Source organism: Loa loa, assembly GCF_000183805.2.
Source record: "Loa loa unplaced genomic scaffold supercont3.482, whole genome shotgun sequence".
NCBI lineage: Eukaryota > Metazoa > Nematoda > Chromadorea > Rhabditida > Onchocercidae > Loa > Loa loa.
In genome coordinates, this window is record NW_018108662.1 from 3,567 (window position 1) to 19,042 (window position 15,476).

At 34.2% G+C, this 15,476-nt stretch overlaps 1 protein-coding gene across 1 annotated transcript in view; it reads right to left on the reverse strand.

Annotated features, from left to right (window-relative positions):
• Window positions 1-161: 161 nt before the first annotated feature.
• The window catches only part of LOAG_07242 (Sec7 domain-containing protein), a gene marked incomplete at its 3' end in the record, with an annotated part of 16,886 nt that continues 1,571 nt past the window's right edge, over window positions 162-15,476 (reverse strand). Inside the window, exons 2-42 of the mRNA XM_020447377.1 lie at window positions 14,231-14,465; window positions 13,477-13,625; window positions 13,252-13,363; window positions 12,818-13,036; window positions 12,279-12,401; window positions 11,938-12,124; window positions 11,394-11,539; window positions 11,146-11,250; window positions 10,953-11,062; window positions 10,456-10,624; window positions 10,146-10,286; window positions 9,824-9,964; window positions 9,594-9,742; window positions 9,398-9,477; window positions 8,864-9,043; window positions 8,657-8,777; window positions 8,190-8,338; window positions 7,589-7,692; window positions 7,301-7,416; window positions 7,099-7,162; window positions 6,667-6,819; window positions 6,444-6,564; window positions 6,133-6,299; window positions 5,925-6,052; window positions 5,708-5,819; window positions 5,406-5,579; window positions 4,924-5,169; window positions 4,617-4,796; window positions 4,244-4,385; window positions 4,012-4,113; window positions 3,568-3,679; window positions 3,318-3,458; window positions 3,107-3,195; window positions 2,870-2,976; window positions 2,574-2,660; window positions 2,334-2,453; window positions 2,081-2,268; window positions 1,526-1,777; window positions 1,057-1,339; window positions 575-853; window positions 162-383 (exon numbers count right to left, since the gene is read on the reverse strand). Of these exons, the coding sequence (XP_020302385.1) occupies window positions 162-383; window positions 575-853; window positions 1,057-1,339; window positions 1,526-1,777; window positions 2,081-2,268; window positions 2,334-2,453; window positions 2,574-2,660; window positions 2,870-2,976; window positions 3,107-3,195; window positions 3,318-3,458; window positions 3,568-3,679; window positions 4,012-4,113; window positions 4,244-4,385; window positions 4,617-4,796; window positions 4,924-5,169; window positions 5,406-5,579; window positions 5,708-5,819; window positions 5,925-6,052; window positions 6,133-6,299; window positions 6,444-6,564; window positions 6,667-6,819; window positions 7,099-7,162; window positions 7,301-7,416; window positions 7,589-7,692; window positions 8,190-8,338; window positions 8,657-8,777; window positions 8,864-9,043; window positions 9,398-9,477; window positions 9,594-9,742; window positions 9,824-9,964; window positions 10,146-10,286; window positions 10,456-10,624; window positions 10,953-11,062; window positions 11,146-11,250; window positions 11,394-11,539; window positions 11,938-12,124; window positions 12,279-12,401; window positions 12,818-13,036; window positions 13,252-13,363; window positions 13,477-13,625; window positions 14,231-14,410 (6,150 nt within the window). The 5' untranslated portion in view covers window positions 14,411-14,465. The remainder of the gene's footprint in view (window positions 384-574; window positions 854-1,056; window positions 1,340-1,525; window positions 1,778-2,080; window positions 2,269-2,333; window positions 2,454-2,573; window positions 2,661-2,869; window positions 2,977-3,106; window positions 3,196-3,317; window positions 3,459-3,567; window positions 3,680-4,011; window positions 4,114-4,243; window positions 4,386-4,616; window positions 4,797-4,923; window positions 5,170-5,405; window positions 5,580-5,707; window positions 5,820-5,924; window positions 6,053-6,132; window positions 6,300-6,443; window positions 6,565-6,666; window positions 6,820-7,098; window positions 7,163-7,300; window positions 7,417-7,588; window positions 7,693-8,189; window positions 8,339-8,656; window positions 8,778-8,863; window positions 9,044-9,397; window positions 9,478-9,593; window positions 9,743-9,823; window positions 9,965-10,145; window positions 10,287-10,455; window positions 10,625-10,952; window positions 11,063-11,145; window positions 11,251-11,393; window positions 11,540-11,937; window positions 12,125-12,278; window positions 12,402-12,817; window positions 13,037-13,251; window positions 13,364-13,476; window positions 13,626-14,230; window positions 14,466-15,476) is intronic.

Genomic DNA, 15,476 nt, shown 5'->3' on the forward strand with positions numbered 1-15,476 from the left:
AGATGTGTCGCANAATAGCCAAACTAGCGCCTTCGTTCCTCTCTTCTATCACAGACACACACACACACACACACACACACACACACACACACACATACAACACACACACACACACACACACCAAACGACTGCCATAAAAAGTACGAGTAACGTGACAGCTTTTATACCTCTGAAAATCGTGAAGATGCTTCAACGACAGATCGCAAAGATGAAGACACTGGAGGTGAAAATGCACTATTTGGTGATGGAACCAAAGGTCCATCAACAATCATCATTGGTGTCGAGACCGAAGGAGCCTGCCACGAGATTTGTGACGATTGTGAGCCAATAAATGGGAGCTGTTCTAACTGCTGTTGAGCATACAATAAACGAGGTGGTACTATCTGAATGGACGGCATATTTTAGCAGTGAAAATAAACATGGACGAAAAAAGCAGGGTTTACACAAAAATTTTAGAATAAATTCAAGTGTTATTTCAAGTTCAAGTCTCAATCCTTTAGCATCTCAAGTAATTTTTCCTAATTGTAATAACACAGTTTGCACTGAAAGCATATCTCATAAGAGCAAAACAGACCCGAAATCCTTCCACTGATGCAGTAGCAAACTGCGTTTCATCATTCACGTCCTTCAATCTCTCAGCATCGCAAGAATAATCGGTATTATATATTTGTGCAGTTTGGGCATATGAAAATTGCTGATTTGACAGTTGCTCATCACATGTTATTCCATCTCGACCGCAGACATCAGATTCTCCATTTGAAAACAGTATCGAGGGTTGAGCATTTGCTTCAGCCGTAACAAAATACGACTGGGAAGGCGGAGAAGTACTGCCAGAATGAACGATTACTTCTTCCTGTAAGTAATCTACAATGACTAGCAGAAGATGCAAATGTCTGCATCTGTAGAAAAAATTAAATGAAATTTGAAAATAAAAATAAAACTATTATTTCAGTGGTTCCCAAACAACACATCAAACAGCACATCAAAGATAACGCATAGGTGCTACATTAAACTTTCGCAATATTGCTGTAAACCAAGAAAGTAAATTGTTCCTACCAGTTCTGGAATTGGAATCTCCACTGCAACTTCTGATAAATCGGCACACTTCGAAGTCCCGCCGTTATAAGCGATATCTTCAGGTTGCAAATGACCAGGGTTTGGAGATTGTAACTGCGTAGTTAAGTCGATTGGTGGAGCAATTAGTACTTGTCTATCAATGTTGAACTGCTGAGGAAGTATCGACACAGCCTCTCTAGAGCCAGGTTTAGTAATCTCAGGGTTCTCGCCTTGAAGAAGTGACTCTGGCGTCTCTTGTAACTTCACATCAGGTAAATGCGGTCTAGAAATTGTGCAATAACTCTTTTGTAAAATTTTATTTAAAATTATTTAAAAATTTATTTTTTCAGAAATTATTTTAGAAATTTGAAAATCAAAATATAAAGATAAAAAAAACTATTTAAAAGTTTATAAAGCACGATCAGAATTTAAGTAACTTCTGAATGTAAATTTGAACTACAAAAAGTACCTTCTTGGCGGACCAGGCATCACTTCGGCAAGCAGCTCCGGCAAGAATGCACCAATGCGTGTAACAGTCATATCGTATAAATCGGGTATGGTGCAGAACATTTCAGTATTATCCATGACGAGAATCATATTCTTTAATGATTCTGGAATTGCTTCTGATAAAAGATCACTGCGATCCGCATGAAGATACTGATCCATATAATCCAGCAAACGTAACCACAGGGATCGGAATGATGCCAACAAACTCAAAGGGCTAAAAAAAACTTTCGAACGTTTGTTTGGCAATAAACAAAAATATTTAACAGCCTTATCATGACAATAATAATGACCTGAAGATACTGAAAAAACTTACGCGTTGACAAATTTTCAAAAGATGAAAAGATTAAAATAATTTTATGTAATTTGCAACTTTAACTTCACCTTGACTTCGAATCAGATTACTGAAGAAGATTCTGATTGACCTTTTACAAGGACGTTCCTTGCCGTTACAGTTTTCAAATCCGAAATGGTGTGTCAAATTTTACTTAGAACTCGAAATAAAATAATTTGAACTAACGTTAAATGATTGAGTAGAATTTTCGAAATGAGCTGCATAACTCGTACTCGTGTCTCCTCCATTCCAATCGGATCCATTGGTGATAAATTTTCGAGCAGTTTTTGTAGCAGAGGGAAAAGTACCTCGCCAAAGCACTCTTCCCACTGTCTGCCTTCCATCGCTTGCATTTCCGGTATGAGGAAGGCACGCTGTAAAAATTTGAAGACAAATTCTTATTCAAAATTAGTAGATCGTTAAAATATCAGAAACTTACTACAAGGAAATTAAGCGCTTGTGTTCGTACTTGTCGCCTACAATCACAACAAAGACGAGCTATACACTGTAAAAGAGGTCGCCAACAATGGTTCCATAGAGCTGGTAAACTCGCATCAATCTAAAATACAAATGTATCAACTAAACATTTTGTTCAGTTCATATAATTAAAATATTTAATAGTCAAAAACAATGAACTGATATCAACTACATAAAAAAAAAAAAGGTGAAAATGATTCACTTCAGCTCCGCCATAAGCCCAACTGCGATATATTGCAGCACCTTTGACATGTAACGTATGACACAAGTCAAGCATCTGGAAGGCAACCTGCAAAAAAGAATGCAATACAACCATTGAATGTTATAAAAAGGTTAAAAAGAGTAACTTATAATACTCATTTTATATTTGAAAAGGAAAGTCACATCATTTATGAATGAATTTTGCAGTTGAAAAAAACGGAAAGAATGAGAGAAATTAGGTGGATCAAGTTTTTATTAGCATTTAAAATTATCTAAAGCAAAATTGAAAATTATAACCTGCTGGTAGCTTGCTGATAGTTTCTGTGGTTCAGCTTGAGATGACATTCCTTCTTCTTCATGATTACTTTCCGTTTTCAGAAGCATGTGTCTATGGTTGCCTCTTTCTGCAATGTAAGTTCGAATTTTCAAGTTTTCATGTATAAGCTAAATGAAGAATTGCTAAATTTCCATCAAAGTAAGTCATTCGTCCGCAACAATATAAATCGTTCCTACAGTATTTAACAAACCAATGACCTTGTTTGACACTATTCTTTGATTTGCTATCCTTTAAAACACTTCGCAACTGACTTTGAGCATCACCACTGAGCGGACCAGCAGCATATCTGCAGCATTTGAAAATTTTCTTGAAACATTCGATTATAAAATGATCTCAATCAAACAAAAAACCGCGTAACTTTACCAACCAAATTACACATGACAAAACTAGAAATGAAACATACTATACCTCCCACCATCCAGACTAGCTTCAGTACATGATCTCAAGCATTCTATACAGGAATCAAAGTTCTCAGGAGTGATATGAGCTGCATCACGTGCCAGAAATGTTAGCGTTTCTCCCACTTTTAGGAACGCTAAAGGATCGTGTCTGAAATAAAATAATTTATTTACCAAATTTATCAAAACACTGCAAGGTTAGCAGTTGAAATATTCGTTTTGCAAAGTTACTGTAATAATGCAAAATTCTGAAAGGTAACCTGATGAGATTAGTGCGCAACACAACAGTACCGCGATCGAAAACACTCGAATATAGATGCTGCTTTCCAGTCGGTTTAAGCTGGAACTGCTGCTGCTGCGCAGCAAGTGCTACTGAAACTACGAAATCTCTACAAACCCATGCTGAACCGAAAAACGTATCCATACTTAATTATCTAATAAAACGAAGTATCGATCTCTGGACAAAGATAAGGAAAAAGAAGCAAAGATGGATAAAAACTGTTAACTGATTTTCCTTCCATGGCAATAAAACAACGGTTAATTAAGAGCAACAGATCACGCTTCATATATTAATCATCGTGATGGAAAATGACAATTCTCTTTGTTCCTTTCTCCATCATATTTTTTCTTCCAAAGAGACTGCACATAAAAGTATTGACAACATACAATCAAAAAGCAAATATTAACTTATAATTAAAACAAACCATCTCTGTGATCAACATGTATCCATTCAGTGCTTGCCTCGTTCAATAAAGAAGCTGCACTATCAATATGTTCCGAAAGACTCGAAATAGATGACACTGATCCTGCAAAACACCATCCAATATATTTTGCAAAAATATTTCCGCTCTCTAATTCATAAGCAAAACTAATGATAAACAATTGAAATCAAAATTGTGAATATTAAGCAAAAGCTAAAGAAAGCATGATTTACACCTGGAACAACATCAGATGTGTAACCTCGGTCAACATAGATTGTTTCACTTGTGTTATCAACTCGCGAACGGTTTAAACTTGGTTCCGTATCACTATGCACTTGTCGATTCACGATTTTCGATTTTTTTTGAGATAAACCAGGCTGGAATTCCTAAAGGACTTTAGAAATTCACAAAAATTTATTAGTCCTTCACTCTAATTTACATGAGAGGTGATACATCAAACCCGTCCCAATTTGCGTTATTACGAATGGCAGCGGTACGGAAAAGATGCTCTAAACGCATCAATCAGTAATAGTTCATATCCTCGGTAAATTAATGTAAATAAAACAGCTGAAAATCTCGACAAAAAAAACGCATGACTAATAACTTACATCATTAAGCTGCGTATTGAAATCCTCCGGATAGACACCCGCCCCCACAGCTTCCATTATTCCAAAAAGAATTGCCCAATGTTCGCGCCGGTGTACATTTGCGGCATTTGTGCGCAGCAATTCATGTAAGCCATACGCAATTTGTCGAGAAAACATGAACATAGCTGGAGGTGGTAACTTCTGAAACAGAAAATACTACTAATTAAAAATCACTACTAACACGTAAATTACTATTAATTGACTTTCAACATTAGGTTGATAACTTGGATTAGCTGCGTAATTTCCAGAATAAGCCAAAAAGACAAACCAACAGAATTCCTAAAGATTGAAGCACTTCATCAGCGATATCGTCTTTAAGATGATACAAATTCCTGTTCGCAATCCTTAACAAACCAACAACAGCCCTCTCTACAATCAATGGATTCCGACCAAAATCACTCATAAACCATTGCAAATGCTGCTTGATTGGTGTCCATATTAGAGAAAGGCGGTCTTTGTTTTCCAATGCTATGCTAACCATCAATTCCAGGTAAAGTACAAGTGCATCTTCTTCCTTAAAAGAATGTTCTGGTAGTAACACGCACAGAGACAAAACTGGATAGAGGAAAGTAGTGAAACGAAGTTGAAAGATAGAAGATGCGTAGGTAAAAAAGAATATTTCGGATAGAAGGGATAAACTGGACAAACTATAACGGCTCCCGCTTACAAAGTTCTCAGAAATGTGATTAAAACTAAGAAATACGGAACAAAAGTTGAGAAACCCAAAAACCCTTCATTCAAAATACTAACTTGTTCTTTCAACTTTCTTGCCACAGGTTCACCTTTATCCATTTCAGTGTGAGCAACATTTGTAGATGCTTGAATGATTGTACCAATGAGTTCAGAAAGCGCGGATGAAGTGAGATATTTGCCATCAACGATGAGCTGTTCCGGATGACATTCAGCGATCACTTCTTGAGCTATCTGCATAATACACAGCTTTCTGTTTGAAAATTTCCCAATTTGACCGTTAATTTTATAGTTCAGGAGTGGGAAGCTAATCGTCCGAAATTTGAAAAGAGGAAAAAGAGAAAAAAAACTAAAATACTTACTTTGATAAACTGTTGCTGATCGGCAGTTGGCACAGATTCCCTGCTGTCATAGTTTGAGCCAAGTCCAAGCCAGCTAAGCAAACTAGAATCGTTCCGGTTTGCTGATAACTTTCTGTAAAAATTCATAAAAAACAAAAGAAAACAAGAGATAAGCTGCCGGATCAAAAATTGATTAAATTCACTTTACCATATTTATAATTAATATAACAGGACTTACGGTGGTGGTGCTCGCTGTATTGAAACCCATCCTTTACTATCTACAAAGTCCTCCACTTCCGTTATTGCAGCAGGCAATAAACGGGCATAAAATAACCGCAAAATACTATCCAACACATTTTTCCAGCCCTATAATTTAGTAAGGATGAATTATTGAAGAAATATTCATGTTACAGCAAATATTTGGGGAAATTCAAAACCATCATGACCTCGCGAAGAATGTCACCATGAGCATGAACCAACTGGAACATGGCTCTTGCAGCCATTTGTGCTTTTGCATTTTCACCAAAGGCAATTGCGATCTGTTCCGCACTCTGATTGGAATTTTCAATCAAAACCCCTTGTTGTTGGATATCCAAATTCTGCTCCGGATTATCTACAAATTACAATAATAAACAAACCCGTGTTACTGTATAATGAACCTTCCAAAATTCCCATCCTCAATCCTCTCGTTTCTTTCTCATCGAGTCCGTCAACCAAAATTTCCAAACCAAGCGACATTTTTGACAAACTATTTTACCTTCATTTGTAGCCATCAAAGTAGAAAATTTGCACAAATGAATAATTAAATTGTCGAAAACATCGCTCATTCCATAATGTGCAGCTATGGATGCACACTTGCGATATCCATTCAGCACTTTCTGAAATACCGATTTGGATAACTTCCTCGAACCTAACTGTTCTCGACTAAACGATAAGAATGATAAAATTCCATTGATTACGGTACCATTAATTTTTAATACCTGTAAAATGGTGTCTCTTCCACTTTTGTCAAATACGAACGATAACGATGCAGAAGCAGGACCCCAAATGATACTAAACAAATCATGGTCATTCCAACCAGCTGGTACATGGATGAATTCACCTTCTTTCGTCTCACCACGTCGCAATAAAACCTAAAAAACTTGATAGTTTAACATTCTTAGAAAGATAAAAATTCGAAATGTTGTTTTCTTTCCATCATCATCATTACCATCACCCCTTAATAATATAGTGTCTATAGTACGATACTACCCCAACGCGCCAAACTTAATTTTCTTCTGCCGTAAGCATTATAAGTGATTTAAATAACTATCCCGCTTCCATTTTATCACCCCATAATAGTGCCTTTTATTTACCGTATCAGTTGTAAAAACTTTTAATTCAAATTTATTTATTGTCATGCAGAAATTTACCTTCCACAGATAATTTTCCTTTACAATTCCAACTTGCTCAGCAGGCATCACAATTTCTTCATTTCTGAAAAGATCGGATATCATTATATATCAGCATGGGATATCACCCACTAATGTAAAATGAAATCACATTTCATATCTTGTAGCAGATCCGACCCATTTTTCTATTCAAACACTTGATTCAAGTATTTTCATCACATACCTAATAGCATTGTACATTTCATCCAACATTGCAGGATCGAAATCTTGGCCACCGTTGGTACCTGATAAATTCCGCTTGAAACATTCCGCTTGCATCGGTCGTTGATTTCTTCGCACCTGGGATCATATTGCACCATATATGCAGATTAAGAGGTGTTTTCGTAAAACTTTGCAATGGAATTACAATAGTTAATTAAAGTGGATGATTTCAAACACTAATTACACCGAAAATCAAATCCACCCGTCTTTTTTTAAATCAGTTCTAATGCAAATGAGATATGAAAAACACCTGCGGATTGTGTTGATCAGTATTGAGCATAATGACAGCATAAGCTAAGGTGAACGCTGCATCAACGTGGTTAAAAGGCTCACCATTTGTGATATACCAGTGATCTAAAGATTCAAAAAAAAAAGTGAAGACAGAAGTAGTGGTAAACGAAAGATAAAAGATAATATTAATGGCTAACAGTTTTAGCGATGAAGTCCTACGCCGACTAAAAGTTTTAGTGGAACAGTAAGACACTGGACAAATGACAGTCTTACAAAAATAATTTCAGTACCATTAAAGATCTTAATTTTCAACGATTTTCAAGAATTACCTCCCCCTTTGTTAGAAAAATAAAAATTCAAATTAGTTTTATAAAACTTTGCGTTCACATAATAATTACCAATCACTCAGTAAGTAATGAGTCTCAACCTTCACTGCTTCTAGAATTTTACCGAACCAAACATTTATTTGGCGAAAAATTTGTTTAGAGTTGTTCAGAATTAAAAATATCCTATCAGGACGAAGAAATATATTGTTCGAGAATAATGACAGATAAGTCGTTCAAATTTTAACATGCATTTGTGATTTTGATAAACATCTAGTACAATATTACTGTACTCACCTGCAAAATGCTGCATTACCATCGAGATTTCTGCGGCTTCCCCGGGTAATCTAAATGTTTCCAGAAACATACGCAAAGCGTCATCCAGACGGGTATTTTCAAATGGGAATGACCGAACAAACGCATCCAACACAGCGGCATTTTTCCGGCTGCAATTTATGCATACAGTAGTAAGTAATAAGCTTAATAAGTTTAAGAAGTTTCGCACCTATTCGTTAGAAAAAAAAACCCACTAAATATCATATTTTGATTTTCTTCCCTCCATGTAATCGTTCTCCTTCATTATTCTCGATAACATTCAGTAATCTAATAGAAATTTCAATAAGGAATGCTGCTGATTCGTTTGTGATACTATCAGCAAACTGTCTTAATAGTCTAATTTATAGGAATGCCAAAAAGTATTTGAATTTTGAGTCATAACAAATAAAAGATGATAACTGTATTAGAAGCTTTGAAATACAACAAACTTGCAGATGTAGTCGGCAATCCGCTTTTTGTCGAGGCGCGGGTTAGCTTTCAACCACGTCACGACATCTACAGGATCCAGCGGTGATTTAAAAAACTTCTTCTCTTTAAGGAACTCAATTCCTGCAAAAATTATTATTTACATACTTTTCGGGCCGCTTGACTTCAAACTGCCATTTTATAATTAATTTTTTCATTACATCGAGAACCTTTCTTTGGATCTTGGTTGAAAAGTTCCGTCGCTTCTGTAATAATTCGTTTTTTCTTTTTCCTTTCAATAACTTCTATAATTGATGGAAGAGAAGACGACGGAGCCATCCGATTTGCGCGTAATGCCGTAGAAGGTAAAAACGTTTCAAAAAGTGCCGTTTTTTCCGCCGTAGCAATTGCTTCAAAAAATTGCAATATTGTGAAGGGTTTCTCAAAGAGTAAAAAAAAGACATTTAAAAAATGAAAGTTTTCACAGTGAAATTTCAGCTATACTGACTAGCTCAATTCTAATCTTCGCTATCAGTACTAAAGTGAACCAAAATCACCTTTCCAATCTAAAATTTGTCACGACTGGATCAATGTGTGTAACTTTAAAGGCGTTTATGAACTCGTTCAACTTGGATAACTTCAAAGACGTTCATGACACACCTGATATCTGATTTCTAAATCAAAAGTATAGAATTTGTTAGGAAAATTTCGACTTCAACAATCCTTTGATATGCGCACATCATTTTTTTACTTTAACAACCTACATAAAGTTCCATCGATCGCACTCTGCCGCCCAAATGCATATCCACTAATAACTGGTAAGTGCAATTGCGCCGGTACAGAACTAAAATTCTATAGTAGTTCAGAAAAATCTGGTAACAAAACAAAACGATTCAAAAACAATACTCTATACAAAGCAAAGCCAATAATTTCCTAATTTGTACAACGAAGTGAACTTACGTTGGAACAATGGTTTTATGATGAACACCACCAGCTTGCCTGTATACACAGTTATTGTCAATCGTATCAATTACAGTAAGCAAACCATCCAACGATAATAGATTGACAGAACGTAGACCGAGAACAGGAAACGCATTTTCAAGAAGAAGCTTAAAGTAGCAAAATGATATCCAGCGCTGTACATAAAAAGAATGAATTCAAGAGATAAATTTCAGAAGGCAAATATATACCTTAGTAAGATCTTCAAAAAGATTTGAACAGTACAAATCACAATCATAATTCAAATAAATTTCCGTAACCAGTCCCGCTATACGCCACAACTGCACAATGCTTTCCAGTGCCATTTCTTTCTGCTCATAACTAATACGAGTCTGAAATATCGGAAAATGTGATTGGTATAAATTAAATTATATATCGAAAAATGTAATTGGTATAAATTAAATTATCGAACTGAAGCATATCAATTTCCTTACATGCCAATTTATTGAAGCATAAACGACATGAAAAACATCAAAATGATCGGAATAATACAAATTCGGAAAAATATAAGACCTGCTCACTGGTAATGATTGATTGTAACTTTAGGAAATACATTTCAAGTTGGAATTTCAAATCTGAACGAAGACTCTCAAACAAGAGGAAGCAGACACGATTCGTCGCAGCGAATATGGGTAATTTCTCGGTATCCAAAAGCTAAAAACGAATCAGACGGTTCCAAACTACAGCATTAATTTTTTAATTCATTATATAAAATCTGTAGGTGGTTCTGAAAAACTTATGACACAATGGTTAACAATCAGCTATACTTTAAACAATTATGATATGATTGAAATTATCCAAATATGAAGATGTTAAGTAATACTTGTAATAGCGCACGACAAAGTTCATCTTTCACAAGTGGCATTAGCAATGAGAAACTACGAATATGATCGGCACCAGCTTCCAATGCAACAGTGAGCAAATTTAACGCCATCAAAATCATTGATTCCGTATTAGCACGATCCAGTGGATTAGTTAGAGCGATTAAAAACCTATAAAGAAACTCGAATTTTTAGCAATGTTCGCACTTAAAATTACGATTCCTTGTTTAACCGACAAATAATAAATTTGTAAAATAAACAAGCAGCCAAAAAGGTATACCAAAACTGAGGATTCCGTGACCACATAAACACCTCTCTGATATATGTTCAGATGACTCACTGTAACCTTTCCTCAGTTCACTTTGCTAGATTGCGACTCACCATTCTCTGAGCTAATTTTTATCCTGAGAACTTGGTTTATCAAGAAATACATCTCCGGCTTTTGCAACTAGAACTTTTACAATCAGAACTAATAATCAGTGATCCTCTATTTACTAACCTGAGTAGTTCACGAACACATGGTATACCGTATGGTATGTGAGTGGTTGGGCTTGAAGCAACTATCTCTGTGGACGGTACTGGTTTTTCATCATTTACTACAGAATTTCCCTGAAATTAAATAATCTTGGTCTTATGCTCAGATTCACATCGTGCTTATAAAATTCAGCAAAAAAAAAATAGTGTACAATTACCTTTTCAAAATCGGATATTGGTTTCACCATCTCTTCAGGACTTTTTATCCTCTTTCTGGCCACTCTTCCCTTCTCGTTATTATCTTCCTCAGGTGATGCAGAGCTCTGCAAATTTCAGAACTGTTAAGTCGGTGACTTAAAATATTTTGTAGATGAGTTGAATGAAAATTTACCAATGATCTTCAATATCAATATGTAACTGAAACATTAGAAAACAGTAGCATTTCGAAAAACAATCTATAACTAACATCATCACTGTCTGGCACAGCACCATCATCTGAATCAAGTTTTACTGCCTCGAAAGATTCTTTAGATAACCCACTAACAACAGCAACGCCATAACACTCAACGGATTCGGACTTCTCCATCAAATGCTGATGAGCGGCAACACTAGCTGTAAAATAAAAAAATAAGATACAACTTTATACCCAAATACTTCCGTTTTGGGGAAGATTTTCAAAAAATAATGGAGTCACTAAATTTCAATTTTGATAATTCCACATCCAAAAACATCGCTCTAAATGACAAAGTGCAAAATTACTAAAAAATGAGTGATTAAAAAATAAGTGTTGGAGGAGCTGAAAAGAGTCATGGAAACTATTTTAGAAAAATACATCATATCAGTCCAAACTTTGGTTTTTCTAGGATTCTGAGGGCAATCATCTAAGCATGATATATTACTTTCATGCCGATATTTTATTTCCATAGAATTCCTTCTTGGTGATGCAATGGTGCAGGGAGCCAGAACGCTTCACTGATATTCCGACTATGTAAAATAATTTAGAAATTTACTTGTTTCTGCTTCATCGATAACAGTAGCTTGAGAATTATCACTTTTGTGTTTTCTCTCAACCTTATCGTGCAAATGGGGTACCATTTCGATCGAACTTGACAGACCAGCATTTTGAGGCGATCCAACGTCGTGACCACTTTCCTGGCTATTTTCTTCCTTTATCAACTCCACATCTTCTTTCTTCGACTAAAATCGATCACGTGGTAATTAAGGATATCAAGTTTCAAAAACGTTACAAGCAGTTTAAATTATGCAAAAATAAGCACAAAATGAGTGGATATAAATGATATCCAGTCAAACATTCTAAATATGAAAAAGCGACTAAATGAAACCATCTAACTTGTCGAGGTTTTGGAATATCGTTTTCAGTGTCATCCTTTTCTCCTTTCTCGTTCTTTACAATATCATTAAAATAAGTTTTTCGTCTCTTTCTTTTCCCCACTAAATGACCAGCACGTTTCACCTGGAAAAATAGAAACCAAAATCAGAATTCATTATTGAAATAGCCGCAAAAAAAAAAATATTCAAAAACTATTTTACTTTGAATGACTATAAATTAAAATCCCTTCCAGTTCTCAGATAATATTTCTCTCACATAGAGACGGGCTGATTTGTCACAAATAATCGAGATACAAAATAACTTAATTATATGTTTCTTGAAAATTGTAATAAAATTACAGTCCTAAAGAGATTTTAAAGAGATAAACAAACCACCTCTAAATGCTACCGAACAATTTTGATTTCAAAATTATTCATTACACTAATATCAGGAGTATACTTTATATCGAGGAAACTGAAAAGACATGGCAAACTAACAGATTTAACAAACAAAAGATTTGATAAAACTGAAAAGACTTATATAAATTCGAAAGTTAATACCAGTTTTCGAATGTAAGGATGACGAATATCTTCCTGAAACGTAGATAGCCTTGTGAATAACAGCTGCGTCATATCTGATAAGGTAGCTTCAGCGACACCACGTAAAAGTTCACTCAAAGCAGGTTCAAAACTGATCCGGAAGCAACTTTGCATCATTTCGCAAACGCTTTCGTTCGACAGTAATCGTCCAACTGGTGTAAGTAAAAGAGTACGCAGCACCTACAGAAATAAAAAAAACCAAGATAGCAGCAATGGCAAACTATAATTAGTTTTCATCATTTAAAATGAAAACCATCATATTGATATCATTATATTCGGTGGGAGAACTGAAAATTTTCAATTATGATGACAACCACTCATACAGAAACCATCCATTGCCATTTGAGCATTAAAAGACTAAAATTCTTCTGCAGAAAACGATGAGGTCAAATAACCTGAAGAATTTTTAGCAGAACGACTTCATCCCTGCCACTGTCAGCACTACCAATAAATTTTGCATGTGTTACGGCATCCGCAATATTTTCTACCGCATTTGATGCTTTGATACTGCAATATTTAGAATCTCTGATGATCGACGGTGAAAAGGTCTTAGAGGATGTGAATTTGGAAAAAAACATTATGAGAACTGAATCCAATTATGATGAAAAATAAAAAACAACCTTGAACTATCAATTAATCCATAGCTAAGAAATTTAGCAACGGATGATAAAGCTTGCGCCGTTACTGGACCATTAGTTTGATCAGAACGTATCACATCCAAAAATGGACTTAGGTATGTGTCAGGATTCATATCCAGTAAATCGTTTACCTTAATTATAATATTTACAATAGCAACACTGAAAAGTACATTTATAAATTTTAAAATTTAGAAGATAACAAGCACTCGTATAAAAGATCATGAAATCGATTTTGCAGATATTTTCATCTTTGGTGTGTAATTGAGCAATGAGATACAAGTGACCCACAGAAAGGTAACAGAAAGAAGGATAAGTGATCTGTAAAGAAAAAATAAAGAGAAAAAGAAAAGAAAAAAGAGATAAGGACCGAAAAATACATTACAGTGGCATTGCTAATATTATAGTTATTACATTACAGTGACTAAAATTCCATTTAACTATTATTCGTCCATCAATTTTTATCGTTTTACTTCAGCATTCACGCGAATAACAAGACATCTAAACATCCGAAAATATTCGAACGAAAATGATAAATTGAAGAGAGTTGCCCTTTTGCCCTTTCGTCAACAAAAGTAAAAATACAATGAATACAAAAAAAATAATGAAAAAAAAAAAACAAATGAAAAAAGAAAGAATTTCCCACTACGAACTCCTACTGGTCGATTAAAACTGGGAAATATACAAAGTCGGAACTCAGTTTAGTCGGATTCAAAATTAGAAATGTATGCAAACTTACAGAATTGAAAACATCCCTCAGATCTGCGAAATTCCTCAACAACGGGTCAGTTTCATCAAGCAGTGAATGCCCTAAATAAATCTGTTGTTGATGATGCGGCCAGTTTCGGTGTGCTTTCTTCAATAATGCTACCACAGCATTGGCTTCACCCTGAACTATGTATAAGCCATTCACCGCCATAAATTCACCTTCCGATTCACTTTCACCAGAACAAAGATTTATTGGTTGATTTTACCTAAAAAAAATTACTTTGTTACATGGTAAGCTATGTAACTGAAGCATAAACAAAGTAATAGAAACATTCTACGACTTAATTACAGGAAAAAATCACGGAGAAATTGAGAAATGTTTATGGGCGAAAGAACGAGAATTTACAAGCTGGTTACAAATACTATCATAATATTGTTATAGCAATGACATAGTGGAATTTAAATCAGTGGGAAAAAACCGGAAAGTGATTAAAAAAATGGAAAATTAAAAATACTCAGAGAAACAGAATACAAATTGAAACAAATTCAGTCATAACATTGCTGCATTTGAGACGTTTATTCAGAAAAGCTGAAATAGAAAAAAAAACGAAAACAAATCCTGACAATCATATTGAAAGCCATACACTAAAAAAGACCTCTTCATGTATCCTCCGTTAGGACCAAATAGTATGGTGCCAAAAGTGAGTCCAAAACATAATAATTAATACCTGATGATAACAACAATAATAGTAGAAATAATAAGCGATTAATTAATCAATAATAGTAATAATAAATAACTAACCAACTAACAAATAATAGATAATGATAACAATACTAATAGTAGTAACAATAGTAACACTAACAAAAATAAATAATATTTTGCTTATTAATAATGGATAATAAATAATAGTAATTGATAGTAACAAATTAATAATTGATAATTAACAACTAATAACCAATAATAATAATAATAACAACAATGATAATAATAAATAATAATAATAATAGTAAGTAGTAATAATAATAGAAAGTAATAATAATAATAATAAATAGTAATAACAGTAAATAATAATAACGAATAATAGTAATAATAAATAATAACAATAATTAATAATAATAATAATAATAATAATAATAATAATAAGTAATAATGATAATAATAATAATAATGACAATAATAATAATAATAATAGTAATAATAATAATAATAGTAATAATAATAATAATAATAATAGTAATAATAATAATAATAATAGTAATAATAATAATAATAATAG